The sequence below is a fragment of the Quercus suber genome, unplaced genomic scaffold (assembly GCF_002906115.3).
Source record: "Quercus suber isolate HL8 unplaced genomic scaffold, Cork oak 2.0 scaffold_540, whole genome shotgun sequence".
Taxonomy (NCBI): Eukaryota; Viridiplantae; Streptophyta; class Magnoliopsida; order Fagales; family Fagaceae; genus Quercus; species Quercus suber.
The window spans coordinates 127,111-151,777 of NW_027069988.1; the positions used below are offsets into that span (position 1 = coordinate 127,111).

General features: G+C 32.9%; 1 protein-coding gene across 1 annotated transcript; it reads left to right on the forward strand.

Moving 5' to 3' along the window:
• Positions 1-16,009: 16,009 nt before the first annotated feature.
• LOC111987702 (acyl carrier protein 1, chloroplastic) lies at positions 16,010-19,170 on the forward strand. The gene is made up of 4 exons (XM_024019423.2): positions 16,010-16,179; positions 17,281-17,388; positions 17,918-18,040; positions 18,815-19,170. The coding sequence occupies exons 1-4, from the start codon at positions 16,126-16,128 to the stop codon at positions 18,941-18,943; spliced, it is 414 nt and encodes a 137-aa protein (XP_023875191.1). The 5' UTR covers positions 16,010-16,125; the 3' UTR covers positions 18,944-19,170.
• Positions 19,171-24,667: the final 5,497 nt, after the last annotated feature.

The window sequence follows — 24,667 nt, forward strand, 5'->3', positions numbered from 1 at the left end:
ATTGTTTGATTTGAGGGAAGAGAGTGGGAAAGGGAATCGGAGAAAGGAAAATGAGTGGAGGATAAGGAAATTTTGTTATTTGGTGGGAGGGCCATACAAACTATTTTATTTCTTCCCAATTTGGGAGAAGAAGGAGAGAGTAATGATTCTTAAGGCCCACATAATGGTTATTTGCCTTCTCTTCCTCCTTTGCAATCTAATCAAGTACATGGAACGGAAGAAAAAATTGTAGTTATTTTCCTTTTCTTTCCTCTCTCCTATCATATTTTCTAAAGTAATTGACACTTACTATTATGGAAAGTGTAAAACTTTAATATATACTAGCCATGAGGCTTTTATTTTTTTGGTTAGTGATCCTATTTTGTAGATTTATATATATATATATATAATTTTTATTTTGAAAGTCTAATTTATGAGTAGATAAAGCAATTTAAAAATTAACAGGAGAGTGGTCCTATTTTTTAGGCAATATTTTAATAGGAGTTAAAGTTGCATTTTTATCGGATTGTCCTTTAGTTTTGTCTCTACTTAAATATAAAAGTGTAAGGGCTTTTTTGAACTAAAAAAATGATGAATCCAAATAGGGAAACTTCTTAAATAATAGTATAGATATATATATATATATATCTTCTATAATATATTATTATTTAGACACGGCCACAAAATGAAATTTATACTATCATTGCAACTTTGCAAGAGTGAAGAAGCCACATGCAAAATGCCATGAAAGGATTGGCCCCTAAACTATCATATATTAATATTATATCTATTATATTAAAGTCAAAGCATAACCATAATTTAAATTAACTTCTAATTGTAATTTAATTTTGCTCTAAGTGTCTATTTTAATTTCCTTCCTTTTGATATCAAGTGACCAATTCATAATACTTAATGTGAAAGTCAAAAAACACCTCACTCACTTAGATAAAACCACCCTTTTTACTATTATTGAATGTTTTGGTGTGTAAGCATGAGTTACAACATGGTAGGTGTATAATATCATAGGGTACCAGTATCTTACAACTCAAGAATAAAATAGCATGAAGCTATGTGATGTAATATTGCATTTTTGCCCAAATATGTCTAACAAACCCAAAAAAACACACACACGCACAGGGATCAGGGTCGGCAACTATTAACTAAAATAAAATTGTGTTACTATGCTTCTCCAAAAATGGATTACAGTGTAGCTTCTTCAAAGCAATTATTTCCCCTTTTTTTTCTCTCTCTACAAAAAATTTGTCTAAGTTGTTGTATGGTCATTTACAAGCATAGAGGCCCGTAGATAAGGGAATAAGGGAAAACGAAATTAAAAAAAAAATTTAATTATACACAAGTTCACAAGTAATCATTTTTGTTCTCTTTTAGCCTTACAATTAATGAAAATGATGTGCATTTGGGTTATTTTTTTGCCAAAAAACTTATACGTTTATTTGTTGAAAATTGACCCCCAAAAAAAAAAATTATAATTATATCTAAAGAAGTGAGATTCTAAAAAGTTGTACATAAACAGATAAACAAACGGAAAAAAGTTAATAAAAATACATATAAATATTACCTAGTTCACTGATACTGTTATTAGCATATGATCATGGCAAGATATGCCAAGTTAGGCAATATGTTTAGCAACTACGCTAAACTTCCAATTTTTAAGTCAGTCTCATTTACTATCGCCTGTGTGGGGTGAGTTGGTACTTTCCCAAGCCTTTAGGCTCTAAGGGTTTGAGGATCTAAATTTGAGTGGTCCTAGGGTGAGAAGGGGAGGGAGGTAGAGGTTGGGTCATGGGTGTTGGGGTTATTTAATTAAGTAAAAATTTCAAACCAATCTCAAAAAAAAAAAAAAAAAAAAAAAAAAAAAAAAAAAGAAAAAGAAAGAAAAAAGAAGCTGTCGGTCACATTTAATTATTGTTTTGGTACTTATATTGGTGGAAGGGATAGTTGGTTAGAAGTTGAAGCCATACTTTCGTAGCATAATTAATGAGTGGCTGAACGGGACCCATGGCCATTGGCACCGCCATTCTTGTTAACCTAAACTAGCTAACTCTCACTTTTTAATATACATATATATATATATATATATATATATATATATATATATATAAAACTCTCACTTCCTCCATGTATGCAACCTAATTTCATTTTCGGGGGTTAAAGAACGAATAAAAATATTTCTGAATTTAAAATTGAAAAATTACGTATAAAAAAATATACAAAATTTATAAATTCATATTTATTATATCATTGTATTTTCAATATTCTTCTAATTCATGAAAAAAAAATCACATTTGGAAATATGTGTCATAGACAATAAATTCAAATCATAGATAATATATGCGTAAGTATGATTCGGATCTACTATTATCTCTTTATAATAAAAAAATATATGAGAAAAAAAATACAAAATGTTATTTTTAAAAAGCATACCTGCATATTTAATAGTAGTAAATTAATCATTGAACCACTAGTTTGGATGGCACTGCCAGTTATCCCAGCATGAAGAGTGCATGCGAATAGCATCGGGGCATGATCTCCTATAAGAGTAATTATTAGGTGTTCTCGAAGTATGGTGATATGATTCTTCCTCTCACAATCATAGTATATTCCACTAATTAAATTCATTGTGGAATTTATTTATGAAAGTATCAAATAATTTCCCTCCTTAAGCTATATTTCAATCAAAGAAAAAAACGAGTAATTCTTAGGTATTTTCAGGATATGATAAATGGTGTTTCCTCCTCTCATATTCATTGTGAAATCTACTATAAATGTGAGAAGAATGAGCACTATTTCGCTATACTTTGAGAGTATCTAAATATTTCCTAGAAAAATCACTCATGAGAGAAGAGCTCCACCCTAATAGAATGTCCTTAATATATTCCGAGGAACTTGGGCGAATGCCCTTAATCTATTAATTTTCCATTTGTCCTTACTTTTTAACTATCTATTAGTATTACTTATTTAAGGGATATGGGCAAGATATTTGGGTAATTCATGAGAAAGGCTAAGCTTTTATGGATATACAGTTATACGTTATGTTATGTCTTTTTTTATTCTATATAAGATAGAATTTCTACTCTAACCTAATCTAAGTGTATATGTATGTGAAGCTCCTTCCTGAAGACTTGAACCCTGGTCCTTGTCTTAAGATTTCATTTCTAATTCATATTAAATTACGCGATACTATTCTGTAGTAAATAATAAAAAAGTCAAAAACTTTGTAGCTTAATTAGTAGACATTTCTTGGTATTTTGAAAGGAGACATCCAAGATTTAAATTTGTCTCTCCTATTTTAACTATCAAATTATCCACACAAAAAAACACGCAATTCTATATTAATCTTATATTTATAAGCTATTAAAGCTTCTCCATTAAGAAAAAGGGGGGGGGGGGGGGGAAGGACAAATGATAGATATAATAGCAAAATAAAATGAGTACAATCGTAAAATTAAGCGAACTCATGAGGTTGAACTGAATAGATGCAAATGCAACTTAGGAAATTTCAGGCCTCTTAGAACATTCACGAACAAAATGGGCTTTTGCCCTTAATTTTTTTATTTTATTTTTTATTTAGCAATTTGCCACTATTTCGAAACTATATAGGGAAATGCCCCTATTTCGATACTCGATTACCCTAAAATCGAGTTTCAATGAAATACTCGATTAGTAGAAAATCGAGTTATGCCTGATCAAACTTAAAAAAAAAAAAAAAAAAATGCATGGAACTCGACCTTCATGAAATCGAGTTCCATGCAAAATTTTTTTATAAGGGTCATAGCTCCATATTCATGGAGACCTATAGTGGCGTTTTTAAGTCCTATAATGACGTTTTAATCCCTATAGCAGCGTTGTCCAGCAATTTTTTTTTTTTCATACTCTGATTGCCATATACTAGGTTTAGGGAGCCCTATAATGGCGTTTTTAAGCCCTATAGTGACGTTTTTAAGCCTTATAGCGGCGTTTTCCTGCAAATTTTTTTAATAAGTTTGATTGTCCCATACCAAGTTTAGGAAGCCCTATAGTGGCGTTTTTGAGGCCTATAGTGACGTTTTTAAGCCCTATAGTGGCGTTTTAAACTCGATTTACTCCATGCTTTTTTTTTTTTTTTTTCTTTAAGTTTGATTGGGCATACTCGATTTTCTATGAATCGAGTATTTCATTGAAACTCGATTTTGGGGTAATCGAATATCGAAACAGGGGCATATCCCTATATAGTTTCGAAATTGGGGCAAATTGCTAAATAAAATCAAAATTAAGGATAAAAGCCCATTTTGTCTGAACATTCACATAAGGCAAGGTATTTGCAAGTTTCAATTAAATTCTTACTCATTGTCAACCAACTGAGATCTAAAATATCCCATATCATGTTATGAATAAGCTAGCCAAAATTTTAGAAAGCTACGATACCTCACTTAAGTTTGGCCGGACAAAATGGGCTTTTGCCCTTAAAATTTTTTTTTTTTTTTTTTTTTTAGCAATTTGCCCCTATTTCGAAACTATACAGGGATATGCCCCTGTTTCGATACTCGATTACCTTAAAATCGAGTTTCAATGAAATACTCAATTCGTAGAAAATCGAGTATGCTCGATCAAACTTTTAAAAAAAAAAATTGCATGGAACTCGATTTTAATCGAGTTCCAAAACGCCACTATAGGGCTTAAAAACGCCACTATAGGGCTTAAAAACGCCACTATAGGGCTCCCTAAACCTAGTATGGGGCAATCATACTTAAATTTTTTTTTTTGGCAGGAAAACGCCACAATAGGGCTCCCTAAACTTGGTATGGGGCAATCAGACTTCTATTTTTTTTTTTTTTTTTTTTTTTTTTTTTTTTTTGCAGGAAAACGCCTCTATAGGGCTTAAAAAGGTCACTATAGGGCTTAAAAACACCACTATAGGTCTTCCTGAATATGGAGCGATCACACTTACAAAATTTTTTTGCATGGAACTCAATTTCCTGAAACTCGAGTTCCATGCAAATTTTTTTTTTTTTTTTTAGTTTGATCAGGCATAACTCGATTTTCTACAAATCGAGTATTTCATTGAAACTCGATTTTCTACAAATCGAGTATTTCATTGAAACTCGATTTTAAGGTAATTGAGTATCAAAATAGGGACATATCCCTATATAGTTTCGAAATAGGGGCAAATTGCTAAATTAAAAAAAAAAAAATTAAAGGCAAAAGGCTAGAATGTCTCAAAATTTATTGTATTTGTACAATTTGTATATTGTTACCTAACTGACTAATCATTTTGTTGTTTTTAGCACTTTTCACTTCAATTGTCCGATGTCGCTCTCTCCAACCTTCCACGGCAACGTTTTCCATGACGTCAAGAAAGTGTAACCGTAAAAAGTGAATATAGAGAGGTTTTTTTTTTTTTTTTTTTTTGGATTTGGTGAATATAGAGAGTTATCTAAAATAAAAGGAGTGAACGGGTTTTTGTATAGAATTTAACTGGACTTATTCAGCCTTGCTATAAATGCTCTACACATGTCACAGCCCATAATGTGTTACACACTTATGGGCTCTAGTCTAGGGGCTGTTATTGCATATTCCGAACTATATAATAATTTTTTCTAATCTAACATAATGTGCCGTTGTGTACACCCAACCTTAGGGACCCAAGGGCTTGATGCATTCCATTAGACTAAACTAGGGAACTACCAAGTTAGTTTGATCCTCCTTTTTTTTTTTTCTTTTTTTTCCTTTTTTTGCAATGAATTTTTTCAACCCCAAAAAAGAGAGTAAAGTCTCTCTTATTTTAAAAAATAAAAATAAATACCAAACTGAGAAAGAATATATTATAAAAAAAAAAGTTCAAAACTTTATCAAAAAAAGCATTTAGGCATGCACTTATTCACAGGCAATTTCACAACGTGCCCAGATGGAAAGTTGTGATATATATATATATATATTTTATAAAATAAAATATATATTTTTTTTTTATTTTCATACAAACCTACAATTGATCCAGGCTAAAGATCACTCCATCGTGTTCTTAGCCGAAACATGGGTGGATGAAGCAAGGCTAAAAAAAATAAAAAGAGACTTTGATTTCTCTAACATGTTCTTTGTTGATAGGAATAATCGAGGTGGTGGACTTGTGATGTACTGGAGGAATTGTGTGGACTTACAAGTAGATACCAGCTCAAAAAATCACATTAATGCCATTGTTAATAAGGGGAAGGAAGATGCTTGGCGGATAACAGGATTTTATGGAGAACCCATCACGCATAAACGTTTTGAATCATGGAATTTATTACGACAATTAAATAATCATATTACTCTTCCATGGTTGTGTGCGAGGGATTTTAATGAGTTGCTGAAAAGTTCAGAAAAGTGGGGAGGAAGCAATAGAAGCCAAACATAGATGTAGATATTTAGAGAAGCAGTGGATGAGTGCGGTTTTATAGATCTTGGCTTTGTGGGATCTCAGTTCACTTGGCAAAAACATGTTGTTGATGGCCATTCGATTTGGGAAAGACTAGACAGAGCTCTAGCCAATAATGAATGGATGCTTAGATTTGCGGAGTCAAGAGTTTACCAATTATCTGTCACATCTTCTGATCATAGTCCTTTATGGATTAGGCCAAAGAGTTTGGATCTTCCACATATTGCCAATCCATTCCGGTTTGAAGAAATGTGGTTGTCTGACAAGGGATGCACAGAAGTGGTAGAAGCAGTATGGTCTTCTCAAGAAGGTCTAGATCCAAATGTAAGGGTGGTTCAAAAGATCGAGAAATGCGGGAAAGAATTAACTCATTGGAGTAAAGTCCACTTTAGGAATTCATATCTGAGTTAAACCTGAAGAGACTACTCATTGAAGCTAAAAAAGAAGCTTTGTAGTCTGGTGATAATTCACGTGTAAGATCTCTCAAGGCAGATATTAATGATCTTTTAGATAAGGAATCACGCATGTGGCTATAAAGGTCAAAAGTGCTATGGGCGAAGAATGGAGACCAGAATTTAAAGTATTTCCATAGAAGAGCTACCCAAAGATACCGAAAGAACTCCATTGTAAAAATCAGAAACTGCGAAGGGCAATGTGGTTTAGATATGGAAGAAGTGACGGCTACATTGGTGGACTACTATAGAGATCTCTTCACTTCCAGTCAACCTCCTCAGCATAATGAGACTATTAATTCCATTCAGAATATAATTACAGAAGATATGAACTCTCAGCTTTCAGCTCAATTTATGGCATGGGAAGTAAAGGAAGCAATTAAACAGATGGCTTCGCTAAAAGCTCCAGGCCCTGACGGTATGTCCCCTCTATTTTTTCAAAATTATTGGAACCTAGTTGGAAATGATGTCACTTTGGATGCTCTTAGTTTTCTAAATTCGGCTACCCAACCACCTCACCTAAATCACACCTTTATCACCCTTATCCCAAAAATAAAAAGCCTATAAAATGTTTCTGAATATAGACCCATCAGTTTAGGTAATGTTCTATATAAAATATTTTCGAAAGTTTTAGCAAATAGATTAAAAAAAGTTTTACCAAAAATTATTTCGGAACATTAAAGTGCTTTTACTAAAAGTAGATTGATTTCTGATAATATTTTGGTAGCTTTTGAATCACTTCATAGCTTGCAAAAACATAACGGGAGAGATAATTATATGGCGATTAAATTGGATATGAGTAAAGCTTATGATAGGGTGGAATGACCATATTTGGAGATGGTAATGAGGAAGCAAGGTTTTAGTGAACAGTGGGTGAAATTGCTGATGTTGTGTGTTACTACAATTTCATACTCTATATTGGTGAATAGGGAGCCCAAAGGTATGATCCATCCAACAAGGGGTATTCGTCAGGGAGATCTACTCTCACCCTTTTTGTTTTTAATATGCATAAAGGGTCTTCATGGTCTCATGAACCAAGCCTCACTCTCTGGAGAGATCCAAGGCTATTAGCTTTGCAGAAATAGCATGAAACTAACCCATTTTCTTTTTGCAGATGACAGTCTCCTATTTTGTAGGGCAACAGTGTAGGAGTGCCAAAAAGTACTTGAAATCCTAGAGACTTATGGTAGATGTTCTGGCCAGCAGATAAATAAAAACAAAAATACCATATTTTTTAGCAAGCTCACCTCAAAAGATATGAGAAACCACATAAATCATGCTCTGGGAGTTCCTGAAATCAAGCAATATAAGAAGTAGTTGGGGCTACCCTTATTTGCGTGGAGGAGAAAGAAGGCTAGTTTCAACTTTATCAAGGAAAAGGTGCGGAGGAAATTACAAGGATGGGAAGAGAAGCTACTTTCACAAGCAAGGAGGGAGGTATTAATTAAAGCTGTGGTCCAAGTAATACCCACCTATACCATGAGTTGCTTTGAACTCCCAGTAGGTCTATGCTCTGAGATTGAAAACCTTGTCAAGAAATTTTGGTGGGGACAAAGAGGTGAGCGTAGAAAAATCCATTGGATGATGTGGGAGAGTCTTTGCCAACCAAAAAAAGGAAGAGGTATGAGTTTTAACGATTTAGCCTTATTTAATGATACTCTCTTAGCAAAACAGGCATAGCTCCTTCACAATAAAAATTCTTTGTTTTATCGGATCTTCAAGGTGAAATTTTTTCCTAATTGTTCCATCATGGAGGCTGCTCAGTCATCTAGAGGTTCTTATGCTTGGTAGAGCATATTGAAAGGAAGAGATGCGTTGAAGAGAGGAGCAAGATGGAGGATAAGTTATGGGGAGAATGTTAGCGTGTGGAATGACACTTGGGTACCATCCCGAGATAAGCCTATAGTGCAATCACCAGTGTTGGAAGGCTTTCAAGAAGCCAAAGTGAGTGACCTCATCAACCCGGATACTCACAAGTGGGAGACATATTTGATTAAGGGCCTGTTCACTCCCCAAGAAGCTGAACTGATTTTGAGTATTCCTTTGAGTCAGAGGAGGATTGAGGATAAAATAATTTGGCTATTTGTCCCTTCAAGTAATTATACGGTCAAGTCATGTTATAATTTTCTAATTAAAGAAAATTCATCTCAAGTCACAAGCTCAACCAATCCGGGCCTTAATCAAGCTCTCTGGAAAAATATTTGGGATGCTTCTGCTCCAAACAAAGTGAGGAATTTCCTCTAAAGAGTGTGTAAAAATGCAATTCCAGCAAAGATGAAGGCAAGCTTCCAAGCATTGGTTCATCATGTTATAGCTGAAGGCAAGGATTTGGAGAGTTTTGCCATGCTAGTTTGGGCGATATGGTATCAAAGGAACCAAGTGAGGGTCAACCAGAAAGAGTTCACTTACAACCTGAAGAGGATGAATTTCATACGGACGAACCCTCATATGTACAGGACGGATCTGCATCTAGACAGACTCAGTACAGACAGGTGAGGGATCCATGAGGAATCTGATTTTGTTATCTCATAATCTCTAGAAAAACCCTAGATTGGAATACTTACGGTGCACACCATAGAATGAAATCCTAGCGCAAATAGGATTCTAGAAGCTGCACACATTAATGAAGATCTTCTCTATAAGGAAAAGACTTGTTCATCACGTTTAGGACTATTGAACAGGATTCCTATAAGGAAAGGACTTTTACTCCAAGGGAAAGACATCAATCTTCGATTACTATAAAAGCTCCAATACTCTCACAAATCAAGGTACGCATAATTGACCATCTCTAGCACTTTGGAGTTGTAAGAGATTCTAACTTGATCTTCGGAGAGTATTTGGCCGACACCACACCGATACTTTCTGTTAAGGTCTTTCTCATTTCTTGTGTTGTGCAGGTTACATTCTGAGCGTGTGAGTATTGTGTGGCTCACTGGTGATTTTTCGGCATCATCACAACCAAATCGGTCTGTTGGCCATCTAAATGTTACACGACTTTGTGCAGGTGCTTCCAGAAGGCAACAGCAACTCCAGTCAACGAGAACAGAGGACCGACAAGTTCGATGGCAACCTCCTCCAATGACGATATTTAAAGTAAACTTCGATGGGGCTGTATTTAAAGAAGATAAGAGAGTGGGGTTGGGTGTAGTGATTTGAAACTACCAAGGTAAGGTCATCGCATCTTTGTCTGAGAATATAGCACTCCCACCATCAATCGTGGATGTTGAAGCTCTAGCAGCTGTCCATGCGGTGTCCTTTGCAGCTGAGTTAGGTGTGTCTTCTATCATCATTGAGGGAGATTCTAAAGTAGTTATTAAAGCCATGAGGAGTGAGGAGGAATCACGGTCAACATATGGTCATTTGATTGCTGCAACAAGACAAATTATGGATGGCTTCAGCAGCTTGAGTTTCACGCACACTCGTAGGCAGGGTAATAATTTGGCAAATAACCTTGCTAGACATGTTAAACATATTAGTGGTTATCTTGTGTGGATAGAGGATGTTCCATCACAGTTACAAAGTGTACTTCAAGCCGACTTTGGCTAGTTTGATTTAATGAAAGCTTATGATCTTGATTCTAAAATAATAATAATAATAATAATTCAAAATTGTTTTAGCATATGAGTTTCAGTTAACTCAACTGTTTAAGTCGCCATAGGTTGAAACTCTCTCAAAAAATTGTTTTAGCATCTTATAGAGTTATTAATGTAACTATATCATGATTCTCAAAAAAAAAAAAAAAAAAAAAAAGGGTAACTATATCATGAAGTTCCTAAAATTCTATACCACGTTATCATTATTTTAATAAACGTTCACTATCATTATTGTGGGAGGTGGAATTCTTTAGGAAGGATCACAAGCCAAGGCGTTTCGCTGATACTAATCAGCACATACGCTCACCCAAATCTTTATGAACATGCCCTTCCCTGAGGGGTTTATCAATGACAATATGGTGATAAAGACAGATTGAATCCATATCAGCAGAGTAATCATTTTATTTTTGTGAATTTTTATGGTCATACTCTTATGTAGAAATGGAAGGACTATTTATAGGCTTCCAATATGGACATGTCTCACCAATCTCAAGATTTGGGACTAACATGAACATTATCATTCTAAGAGTCTGTTTGGATATAGCTGAAAATTGAAATTGAAAACTGAAAAACACTGTAGTAAAATAATTTTTAAATGTGTGAATAGTACCATAGGACCTATTTTTAATGTAAAAGCTATTGAAAAGTAAAATTTGTGGGTCTGTAAACAGTAAAATTTGTCTCTCAAAAAGCTGGAAACACATAAAAAACATTAAAAAAAAAACAAAAAATAGAAGCTGAAAACGCAAACGCTAGACGAAAACGTACACTAACATAATGACCTGTAGAGTGCAACTAGGCAGTACTGACCAACCTAATAAGGGGATAGATTGCATCACCATAAATTTGATGTGTACTAGTTGTGGCGCATTAAATGTGGAGATGGTTGTGTATGGCAGCTGATCATTCTTTTGAGGTGGAACTGAATGGAGGACACTCGTTTTTAGGTAGAGCTCGCCGGCATAGTGCTAGGATTGGTCCTCAAGATTCATGAGGCTAATGTCCCTTTCTAGCTTTCAAGTCTCTCTCTGTTCACATAAACGACCACATTTTATTTATTTATTTATTTATAAAATGATTGAAGATATAGTTATTTTATTTACAAGTTCAAGTTTGGTTCACTTTTTTGTCAACAAGCTCGAGTTATTTCTTTAATTACTCAATTATCCATATAATAAAACTATGACTAAATTTTTTTCACTAATTCACAAATGTATGAATCTTTACTACGGATGGATAGTATATTATCAACAAATTCCAAATAATAATTTGATTTTATGCGAACTCATTTACGAACTTACACATTTTAATCACAAGTATATCTAAGTATAATTTTAGACCGTGAGGTCACAACAACAACAACGACAACATTATTATTATTATTACTACTATCGAGTTTCAATGTTTATGAGCTTGTTCTCAAATACATTATAATGTTTGAACATGCTTATTTAACGGTCTAGTTTAAACTTGGGCTTGGGCTTAAGCTTCAGTTATTTGTTACTTAAACGAACATAAGCAAACATTTTTAAGAAGTCAAACTCGAATTATTTATAAATAGCTTGATTTATTTAAAGTGTTATCTAAAATGGATAGATAATAGGAATGCTAGAGGATACTCAAACTTTATATTACTTCAGAACATTAGTAATATAATAACCATTCGGCTAATTTCATTAATATTTGACAGCACAATCCAAAAAAATAAGACCAGTATTGGGCTAGTATGTAGCTAGACTAATTTAAATTTTAGCTTAATTTTTATAATTAGGCCGGTGCAAATTGTGGTTGAAAGTTGTTGTGGCTAAGCACGTGCTTCTCCTGGAACTCTCGAGATAGGACACCTGTAACTTGGTTCCCACATAGGTGTTTTACGTGTCATACATTGGGAACAGAACCTGCCATGGCATTACACACGCCGCACCGCACATGTTTCACATTTCCTTGCAAGCAAGAAACAGTGAAACGCACACCAACACCATTCTGCAGAAACCTACAAATAAAAGATCTATTAATTGACTTCAACATCTCATCATCGAAAAGGTAAGCATATATCTAATGTATGATGATAATATAAAATTCTTTTTAAGGGTCCACTTGTCCAAACAAGAGCCGGGATGACCTATAAAATGTAAACACTCAATCGGAGAGCACCAATGTGATGCTAAAGTAAATTCCTTCCATGCTTAAGTCAAAACTCGTAAGGAATACCTTTCGTGTGTGCGATGAGGTTTTTTTTTTTTAGTGGTTCTATTTTGTAAATAAATAGAAAAAATGTATTTTTTTTAATTATATATATATATATATATTTTATTTTGAAATTTTAATTTATAAGTAAATAAATTAATTTGAAAATTAATAGAAGAGTGGTTCTATTTTTTAGGCAATATTTTAGTGAGAGTTAAAGTTACATTTTTACCGGATTGTCCTTTAGTTTTATCTCTACTTAAACATAAGAATGTAAGGACATTTTTGAACTAAAAAATAAGGAATTCAAACAGGGAAAACCCCTTAAATAATAGTATAGATTTTGAACTAAAAAAATAATGAATCCAAACAGGAAAAACCCCTTAAATAATACTATAGAAGAATGTGAAGAAAACAATAAGTTTTATGGTGTTTTCTCTTATATTTTAGGGAATGTGTGGATTGTTGCTAATATGGAGGTCTCTTAAGCCCACTCATTTGACAAATTATATAATTCTCATTTTACTAAAAGACTCTCATCTTTTTAAAATTGCTAAGTTAGTTTATGGAAAAAAAAATTAGATTAACTCAATAATTTTAAATAAGTGTAAGTCTTGTAGTGAAATGATAGACAAGTGACGTGGTCCTATTGTATAATATCTCTGCTCCTTCCTTCATTCCCTTTCATTATCTTTTGTCATGGAATAATGAGAACTACGACATTTATGGGGAGCGCAAATCTAGTGATTTAGGCCAATAATTGAAGATCGTGGGTTGATGGGCGAGAATTTCACATCTTAATTTAGGAGAGTGTATCTTTCTGTATTGAGGTTTGGTTTAAATGACTTCATCTCTTAGGTCTTCAATTGATGAACCAAGGCTGCCTATTTTGCCTTGTGCTGTGAGCGAGCATATTGACCATAGTTGGAAGAGCTACTTTCATCCCATAAGATACCTTCTCCATTAACAATCGAATGCAATCCTTGAAAATTCGACTCTTTCTTATGAAGCTAAATTCCCCAAAGTAGGTTACCTTGATCAATGAATGAATTATGGTGAATCTCCATTTCCACCCAAAAGGAAAGGCAAAAACCTTCAAACACTCCAATCATGGCATGGGAGGATCTATTGGGAAATTTGACAAACTTCAAAGTAAGGCACCTCTCATTAATGTCTAATTCCAAAGCAGTTAGTCTGTATGGACAGAAAACTTCATCGAAATTTTCACAAATTTTTTTTTTTTGGTTGGGTAGATGGGTCCAAGTAAAAGGTGATGACAGTATGACACCCTATGTGAAAGAGTGAAAATTTCGGTCTATATTGCAGCTCTCTTTACAAAGTGTAACAAACTACATGTAAAATGAAATATATAATATTCTAAAATCCATTTATTATATACTCTGTTTGTCACCACGTCGAAAGGAAAGAATGTTGGCGTCATAACCTTTGGCTGAGCAAATTTATCGGATATATTATAGGGTAAACTTGTAAATTTAGAAATATTAAGGTATTATTTACAATATTTTGCTTTTTTTTTTTTGGGCTAAAGTGCAAACTAGTGAAACTACACCTCTAAAGTTTTTTTTAATAATTTTTTTTAATATTTTCATTATCATTTTTATTTAGTTCATTGTAATTTTTAGATTTTAGAAAATTCATTTTGATTTTTTAAAGTTTTTTTAGGCTAAAAAACGGTGTGACATAATGAAAATGATGTACGTCATTTTATTAGACGAATTAAATTCACATGACAAGCTTATGTACTTAACTGAAAATATGGATGAAATGGCTACTTATGCAAATAAAATATAACTTTTACACAGTAAAATTCAAATTCAAAAACTTCATGGTGTAAAATTCAAAAACCTCAAGCTTTAGGGATGTGTTAGGCATTTTAACATTTATTTTTTTAGCATTTTTGTTGTCAACAACAACAATAAAACCAAATAAATAACTCACCCTGGCACAATTATAATTTTTCAAGAGTCATCATTTTCCACATGAGGGGGAAAAAAGATCAATGGTTACATGACTTAAAGAAAATATATGTAAAATAATTTACATTTTTTCCCAAAATTACAAAAAATTTGTACGAATAATTCACAATAAAAAGATATATAGTTTTTGGTTTTTACATTTCAAAAAGATCTCAGAATTTGATTGATATTAGGATTTTTCACTAATTGATTTCGCATCATTGGTCACATGATGGTCAAAAGATTTTTTCATCCACAAGAATTAATGGAATTTAGTGCCATGGGTAAAATTGGCAATATGAAAACCTCATGGACTTATAAAGAATAATTGAAACTTAGGAGATGTTTTTACAATTGACCAAAATCACATTGGCTGTTTTCACATTTAGACATTTTCTTAATTTGTATACTAAATTTCATATAGATAGAATATTATTGAATCTATAAACCCATATTTTGCATATGATATGTGAAAATTCAAACATTTTCATAGTTGAGATTGTCACTCTCCTCTGATCATTTTAATTGTAAATATGAATGACATAAAAAGAAAAGAAAGTAGAATCTTGTAAAGATACACTTTCCAAAAAAAAAAGAAAAAGAAAAAAAAAGAGCATAAATAGAATTCAATGAGTGATATTACAAGCACAAACAATTTTACAATATTTTTACAAACTGTTATTGTAGCCAACTTCTTACTAGTTCTTATCTGGGCCTATCACTAACATCACTTTTTTATTTACCAATAAACACTTGTCACGTCAACCGTTTGTAAAAAAATTTATAAAAAAGTTTGTAACTCTAGCATTTTTCGAATTCAATATACAATAATAAAATTTAGATATGATTTCTTAAATGTTGTTAAGGATTTTCAATCAAATTCAAAAAAGAAAATGTTGTGAATGTAACTGTCGTCTTTTGATTAACCCTTGATTAGTATGTAATAAAAGAGTTTGGCTTACCTCCAGTATTTTTTTTTTTTAAAAAATCTCATTTTATTTTAATGATAGACTATCGCATCACCCACCAACTAAATAAAATATAAAAATTAAAATTTACTATCACTTGCGATTATATATTTAAAACAAAAGGACTATCTAATTAAAAAAATACTAAAGATAAGCCAAATCTATAAAAAAAAATGTGCTCTTTTTTTTTTTTTAAAGCACCATTGAATTCAACTAAAAGAAGTCAGTTGGTCCTTAATTAGTGCACCTAAAAGTTTTAGGTATTGCATAATAATCTCCGCAAACAAACGGTAGAAAAAGGCAAAAATTAAGAAAGGAGAAGCCAAACACTCCTCAATAAGACTGCTCGATACAAACGATGCTCAACAAACCTCAACAAACAACACAGAAAAATACGAGTTGGGCTTCTATATATAACGTTGTCAAAAACCCTTTTTCTCTCACACACACACTCAACACACAACCTTCGTGCTCTCCGTCTCTCCCAAAACCCCATTTCTCTTTCTCTCTCTACAAGCTCAGATCTCTCTCTCTCTCTCTCTCTCTCTCTCTCTCTCAATGGCCTCTGTTACAGGAACTTCGATTTCCATGGTCTCCTTCAAGGCCAGCTTGGTAATGATATTTCGATCTTCGTTTTTTGTTATTTGTTTTTCTTTCTTTATAATTCAATCAGTGAATCGTTGTTGTCAGATTTATGATTTCTTTTTTAATTGTTTGATATTTGTTTTATAATCATACTGTGGTTCTGCTTAGTGACTCAGATCTTCGTTTTATAAGCTCTATTTTCCTTTTTAATTGAAGGAAAGCTAGAAATGTTTGATATTGATCTTGAATGTTAAAGTGGGTTATGTATTTGTGGTTATTGCAATTTGTGTTATTGGATCGGTTTCTTCAATATTGATGTTTATAATTTGCATCTTATAACTAAGGAATGATTAAGTTTCAATTAAGTTCTTGTTTACTGGCTATTATTTTAATTTATGTGACTATTAAGATTCTGATATGTTGTATATGATTAAAAGTATCAATGATTTATGAGACAAATATTTTTACTTTATATTCTACCAAAGAAAATTTTGTGGTCGGTAAAATATACAGGACCGTTTTTAGTCTCTCTCTAACTCTTTGTTTTCTGTTGATGTTATTCAGAGTTTGGACTTTGGATTATTTAATTTCGAACATAACTATTTCATTGGTCAACCGGTAAATTCTCTTGTGGTCAAACAAAGGACCTGGTTTCGAATCACCCCTATCCCAAAAATCAATTGCCGTTTTGGCCTAATAATAAAGAGGAATTATCATGGAGTGAATATATATATATATATATAAAATTTTGAATGTTCATAGCATGCCATGTTTTACAAGACCCATTTGCAAAAAATGGGTCTCATATAGTGTGATCAGCGTGATTTTCTGGTACTAGAAAATCCCATTTTTATGGTTGGTGGATACGGCTTTAGGCTGTTTGGAGATAAGACCATTCAAATTAGATGCTTAGTAGATTAATTGATGCTTGTTGTGTAAAAATAGAGAGATTAAGTCAATTTTTTTTACTTTAATCTAAACAAATATTTTAAGTTGCCAGAACTGATGACTGGATTTTACTTTTCAAATTGTTGAAAATATATGACCTATTAGTAAAAAAAAAAACAGTATTTTTAAGAAAGGTAAATTGGGTCTTAATTCATTTATTGTGGTTGATTGGCTAACCAGGCACCAAGCAGCAGGATCTCTAATCTGAAATCAGTTTCCTTTCCTATTAGTGGGAAAAGCTTCACAACTCTTAGGATGCAGCCAGCACGTTTCCATATTTCTTGTGCGGTAATTTCTTCACTATTCCAGAACATATCAAATTTATCAATATTTTGACCTTTCAACAATCATATTATATTGTTCTTTGCATTCTAGATATTTTCACTAGCATTGTATAAACTGATTCATCATTTGTTTGTCAAACAAAAGCCTATCAGAACCCTGACGAGGTTAACCTTACGAGTCCAGTGGCAGTCAGTCAGAAAGTTTTCCTAAATATCTAAAATGTGTCATGAACAATGTGCTACATGTGATTGTCAGGGTTGTTCAGCCTCTCAGTCTGTCTTTTATACTCTCATTCCACTTCTTGGAAAAGAGATTAAGTTCATGGGTTACTAGTCCAGATAAGAAATTGGGTGTTCCTCTCCCAACCTATTGTATAAGCTGCTTTGTCTTTGGGTTATCCATGTGAACATTTGTTTTCTTTGGACATATTATGTGGTTTTAAATAATGAAACTAGTACATATATATAGATTTCAAGCGTAGTGTTTGTATGTTGATGTAACCAGCAACAAGAATGCTAATGCTCCTGTGCAGGCCAAACCAGAGACAGTGACGAAGGTGTGTGAAATTGTGAAGAAGCAGCTAGCTCTACCTGATGATTCTGCAGTCACTGGAGAGTCAAAATTTGCTGCCCTTGGAGCTGATTCTCTCGACACGGTACCCTAATATCTCTACCCAAGAAACATCTATTATATTTTCCTGTACATATTATTTTGTTCTGATGCAACTCTTAATTAAAGGCCCGTTGTTTATTTTGTTACTGTACAACCATCAAGCAACTTTGATATTGCTGTTGTACTTGTTTGGAAAGGTAATGCTTGAATATATCTGAAATGAGAGGGAAATCAAATTCTCTGAATGTAGATGTGTTCGCTTAACCTTTTAACTTGTACCTTCTCCAAGAATAACAATAAGTCAATAATTTGCTTCAGCTTATTTCTACTATTTTGTTTATCTTACTGAGGCATTTTACATTTAACTTCACATGCTGCCTTAAAGAAAGCAATATACATGGAGTTATCATTGATAATGATTGATTCTTTATCAAACTGTATTTATTGTCTTCCTTCTGAATCGATTTCCTGATAAAATGCACTCAATCTCTATAGCCAATATTGTGCTACTACTTATTTTATTGCTTGACCTCACTGAAGAATATGGAACAATAAAAAAAAATCCTTATACTTTATTCCACTACCAATCAGCATACTTCTCATGAGAATGGTGGTATAAAAATGGAGTGACATCCAATATAAGAGGAAACTAGAATGAAAAGAGTGGGTTGGGTGGGGGTTCTTGATTTAATGAATCATGTGATTTTAATACGTGTGGCTGGTCTTATTAACTGTCATGAATCATGTGATTTTAATACATGTGGATGGTCTTATTCATTGTAAGTCGTAACTCATGAAAGTACCTCTTTCCGAACAGGTTGAGATTGTGATGGGACTTGAGGAGGAGTTTGGGATCAGTGTGGAAGAAGATAGTGCACAGAGCATTGCCACTGTTCAAGATGCAGCAGATCTGATTGAGAACCTCATTGAGAAGAAGGGTGCTTAAAATAGTTTGAGAGAGATCATTGAGAAGGAAGGTTGCTTAAAATAGTTTGAGAGAATGTCAGACATATTTCTATATTAGTCTTTTCTAGAGTTTTATATTTCATGCAGTTCTTAGAAACTCAGTTTGCATGTGTTTCTCGTGGAGCTTGTAACGTTCTCAAAAGAACTCACCTGGGAATGTCCCTCACTTTTTTTATTTGTCTAGAACTTTGATGCCTCCGTTTCATATCTTGCTTGGGTATGTCTTCTCTCTCTCTCTCTCTCTCTCTCTCTCTCTCTCTCTCATTTTGGTCCAAAGGTTGGGATGCAAAGCTTTCTATCCATAAATACTTATCTAGATCTATAGTATGGATTTAGTGCCTTCTATCGGAAATATAGCCTCTGATATATAGAGCTTTAAAGACTCACGTTTGGCTAGTAGGATTTTTTTTTTTTTTTTAATGAAAAAAAAATAAAAATCAAGGACTTGAATTTGGATTTGTCACTTTTATCTAAAATCAATGGATTTGAAATCAAAACATTTCAAAACTATTGATTTAAAATTCAAATTCAAATGCAACCTTAGGGTTTGGCAATATCTACTAAAAGAGCTTTTAAAGTACTCTTTTTGGCAATTTCTACCGAAAGAGCTTTTAAAGGGAAAAGTACTCTTTTTGGAAGTGAGTTAAGCGGCCTTTGGGGAAAAAGTACTCTTTTTGGATCAAAGCAACCAAGAACATTAGCCAAGCCAATGTGTAACTCTATGAGTAGATCTACTTGCCCAAACTAGACTACATTAATCTAGGTTCAATGTAAGACGCTTCTATGTTATCCAAAATAGTTTCTACTTTCTACATCCTAGGAAGATTCGAGTGACCATTTAGATCTTCCATATAAATCATGGAGTCAGGTGTTGAAGGTAGGATTTTGATATCAGGTATTGGTATAGGGCGTGGATACTAAATTGCATGGCAAGAGCTATTGGGATTTGGGGTTTGCCTTTCTTCCTTATCATTTGATTACCTCTCTCGAAGCCTAATCCTTCTCATATTTAAATCCCATCATTTATAGATAGTTTAAAATTAAACCCTATAATTTAGGATTTCAAATTAAACCCTAAAATTTTAAATCTACTCTGATTCAAACTTTCTCTTTATCTCTTGTCCTGTTGCCAATAGAAGGAGTTGGAGTTTGAATCAAAATGATTTAAAAGTTCATAATTTAATTTGTAAATTTAAAAACTATAGGTTTAAATTGCAATTTCCTGACCTGCCCAGCCTTTTTTTTTTTTTTCCATTTTTTAAATAAAATGAATAGTTCACCTTCTAAGAATTTCTTTGTTATTAGAATGAAACTTTTCACTCACATTTTCAAGCATGGTAGCGAGCATGCATAACTATGTACAAGTGAGCATCTCTCTCTCTCTCTCTCTCTCTCTCTATATATATATATATATCCATTCCAATTGAGATCTTAGAGTGCTAATCATGTGCAGTGCCAGTAGGCGGAGAACGTTGGCAATAAAAGCCCATGTTGCTATATACCATTTTTGAAGCTATGGCTCGCATAAAATATCTAGTTTGGGCCCATGCTAAATAATATGGTATTTTACATAAGTTTTTATTTTGATAATTTTGACAGAGGTGCAACCAATTATAACTTAATAAGTTACGGCTTAAATTATCCAACATGTCAATCAATATGATTTAAATAAAATTCTGATTGGCGAGCCTAGTGACGCAGGATTGTACTAAGTGAGGTATTAAAGTAGTTGGATTTATGTGGTGAGCTTCGATGTAGTTGGCATTAGAAGGAAGATTTTCTATTAAACACTAGAAGATATTCTGTTAAACACTCCGTGCATATGGAATCCAAACCAAATTCTCATATCTCTTTCTTTCACCTTCCCCTATGCATGTGCTGGCCCATTTTCTCCTACAGTCCTACTTTACATTCTAGCCCAATAAATTTCCCTTGCTTATAAATTAATAAGGACTTTCTTTCCATATTTGTGTGGGATTACAAATTTGATAACACACTAAACTCTCGTATCTTTTTCAATAAATTTAATTATCAACTTATTATTTATTTTATAAAAATATTATTATTTATTAAAATATTAAAATATCAATCCTCCAACAATAAGACTATGCATATGCATTATTTAAACAATCATACGATTCACTTAAAAATGCATGGGAATAATTTACATATAAATGGTCTTTTTAATTTCTACATAATAGAACCTCTACTTCAGTTTGGAGCCAAACTTTTTCTTCCTTTAAATGCCAATTTTTTTTTATTATTCCTTGTCTTCTATACTCTCACACAGAACTCTTTTTCTCCCTCACTGGCCTCGCATTTCACCCTCTCTTTCTCACACTTTCAACATTAATTTCATATATTAAAGGCCAACTGATTCTGATATGAAATTAATGTTTTACGAAGGAATTTCCAAATTTGGGAATATCGTTTGAGGGGTTTGATGAGGGAGGAAGCTGAGACTTTTGGTAGTGATTAAGAACAAATGGAGGATTATAGAAATTAATGCAGATCCAAGCAAGCAAATCCCAAAACGTATAAGGGTGCAAGGGAGTTGAAAGTATTGCTAGTGCTGTGGTGGTAGAGTCATGGGAACTGGATCTTTCTTTGGCTTTAGGTTTTTTTTGAGAACCCAATCGTTTTTTGGTGTACGTGGAATTAAATTTCAGATCTCTTATTTAACCATAAGATAATTTACTAGTTGAACTAACTGGAACCTACTAGTCTATCCACATTTAAGTATTTAACAAGTGAAATAGGTAATATGTACGAACAATGTACGCTAATAACTGCCCAAAAAATTTAGCTAAATATTACAAGATTTTTACTAATGTATGCTTTTAGGTCATTTATTAAGAAGTTATTTTAAAAAACATTTTACGACTAACTTTTTTTGGTCAAATTTTTCAATTTTTTATAAAATTGATGATTAAAACCTAAATTACAAAACCAGATAAATGGCCATTATATGAAAAAGTTACTCGCTCCAATTGACAAATCGGGAAAAAGTGGCGTAAAAATCTATATATGAGAAGCTCTGAGCCACTGACTACTCGACATGCATGTTAATTTGGTCGGAGACATAACTCAGTGTACGTAGAAAAAAAAACACACACAGGGACTCCCTCATTGGATAAAAGATGCTGACGGTGGAAAGAGACATAGCAGTTCACCAAATACAACCACTATTAAATTTGACTTTTTTTACATTCCTGACCTGCCCAGCCTTTTTTTTTTTTTTCCATTTTTTAAATAAAATGAATAGTTCACCTTCTAAGAATTTCTTTGTTATTAGAATGAAACTTTTCACTCACATTTTCAAGCATGGTAGCGAGCATGCATAACTATGTACAAGTGAGCATCTCTCTCTCTCTCTCTCTCTCTCTCTATATATATATATATATCCATTCCAATTGAGATCTTAGAGTGCTAATCATGTGCAGTGCCAGTAGGCGGAGAACGTTGGCAATAAAAGCCCATGTTGCTATATACCATTTTTGAAGCTATGGCTCGCATAAAATATCTAGTTTGGGCCCATGCTAAATAATATGGTATTTTACATAAGTTTTTATTTTGATAATTTTGACAGAGGTGCAACCAATTATAACTTAATAAGTTACGGCTTAAATTATCCAACATGTCAATCAATATGATTTAAATAAAATTCTGATTGGCGAGCCTAGTGACGCAGGATTGTACTAAGTGAGGTATTAAAGTAGTTGGATTTATGTGGTGAGCTTCGATGTAGTTGGCATTAGAAGGAAGATTTTCTATTAAACACTAGAAGATATTCTGTTAAACACTCCGTGCATATGGAATCCAAACCAAATTCTCATATCTCTTTCTTTCACCTTCCCCTATGCATGTGCTGGCCCATTTTCTCCTACAGTCCTACTTTACATTCTAGCCCAATAAATTTCCCTTGCTTATAAATTAATAAGGACTTTCTTTCCATATTTGTGTGGGATTACAAATTTGATAACACACTAAACTCTCGTATCTTTTTCAATAAATTTAATTATCAACTTATTATTTATTTTATAAAAATATTATTATTTATTAAAATATTAAAATATCAATCCTCCAACAATAAGACTATGCATATGCATTATTTAAACAATCATACGATTCACTTAAAAATGCATGGGAATAATTTACATATAAATGGTCTTTTTAATTTCTACATAATAGAACCTCTACTTCAGTTTGGAGCCAAACTTTTTCTTCCTTTAAATGCCAATTTTTTTTTATTATTCCTTGTCTTCTATACTCTCACACAGAACTCTTTTTCTCCCTCACTGGCCTCGCATTTCACCCTCTCTTTCTCACACTTTCAACATTAATTTCATATATTAAAGGCCAACTGATTCTGATATGAAATTAATGTTTTACGAAGGAATTTCCAAATTTGGGAATATCGTTTGAGGGGTTTGATGAGGGAGGAAGCTGAGACTTTTGGTAGTGATTAAGAACAAATGGAGGATTATAGAAATTAATGCAGATCCAAGCAAGCAAATCCCAAAACGTATAAGGGTGCAAGGGAGTTGAAAGTATTGCTAGTGCTGTGGTGGTAGAGTCATGGGAACTGGATCTTTCTTTGGCTTTAGGTTTTTTTTGAGAACCCAATCGTTTTTTGGTGTACGTGGAATTAAATTTCAGATCTCTTATTTAACCATAAGATAATTTACTAGTTGAACTAACTGGAACCTACTAGTCTATCCACATTTAAGTATTTAACAAGTGAAATAGGTAATATGTACGAACAATGTACGCTAATAACTGCCCAAAAAATTTAGCTAAATATTACAAGATTTTTACTAATGTATGCTTTTAGGTCATTTATTAAGAAGTTATTTTAAAAAACATTTTACGACTAACTTTTTTTGGTCAAATTTTTCAATTTTTTATAAAATTGATGATTAAAACCTAAATTACAAAACCAGATAAATGGCCATTATATGAAAAAGTTACTCGCTCCAATTGACAAATCGGGAAAAAGTGGCGTAAAAATCTATATATGAGAAGCTCTGAGCCACTGACTACTCGACATGCATGTTAATTTGGTCGGAGACATAACTCAGTGTACGTAGAAAAAAAAACACACACAGGGACTCCCTCATTGGATAAAAGATGCTGACGGTGGAAAGAGACATAGCAGTTCACCAAATACAACCACTATTAAATTTGACTTTTTTTACGTAACATGTGAGTTGTATGCAACTGATTCCTCCATTGCTGATGAGACAATTCACTTGGCGTCTCACATGCACTCGAAATGGAAATACTTTTTTCCCATATGGTTCTGGATCGAAGCCATGTGACATGCACATTATAGCATGAAATCAACTATGTAGCTTCTCTTTTTGGTGCCAATTAGAGCATTAGCATTGGAAAATTCTAATGCTACTCTATTTTACAATTCTAAAAAGCCACTTTATTATTATGTCATACCATTTTACAATACCTCCACATCCCAAATTTCTATTTTCCTCTTTTACTCATTAAAATAATATATCTATATAATAAAATAATATATCTCAAAATTATATCTTCTCTCCCATCTCTCTTTTCTCTCTCATTTTCAGCTTTCTTTCAAATAAAATATTATTATTTTTTTACAATACTGTGAACAGTACAATTCTATGTTTAGAATTGTACTGTAGCACTATTGCAAAAAAATTTGCAATAGTTGTGTTTACAATTG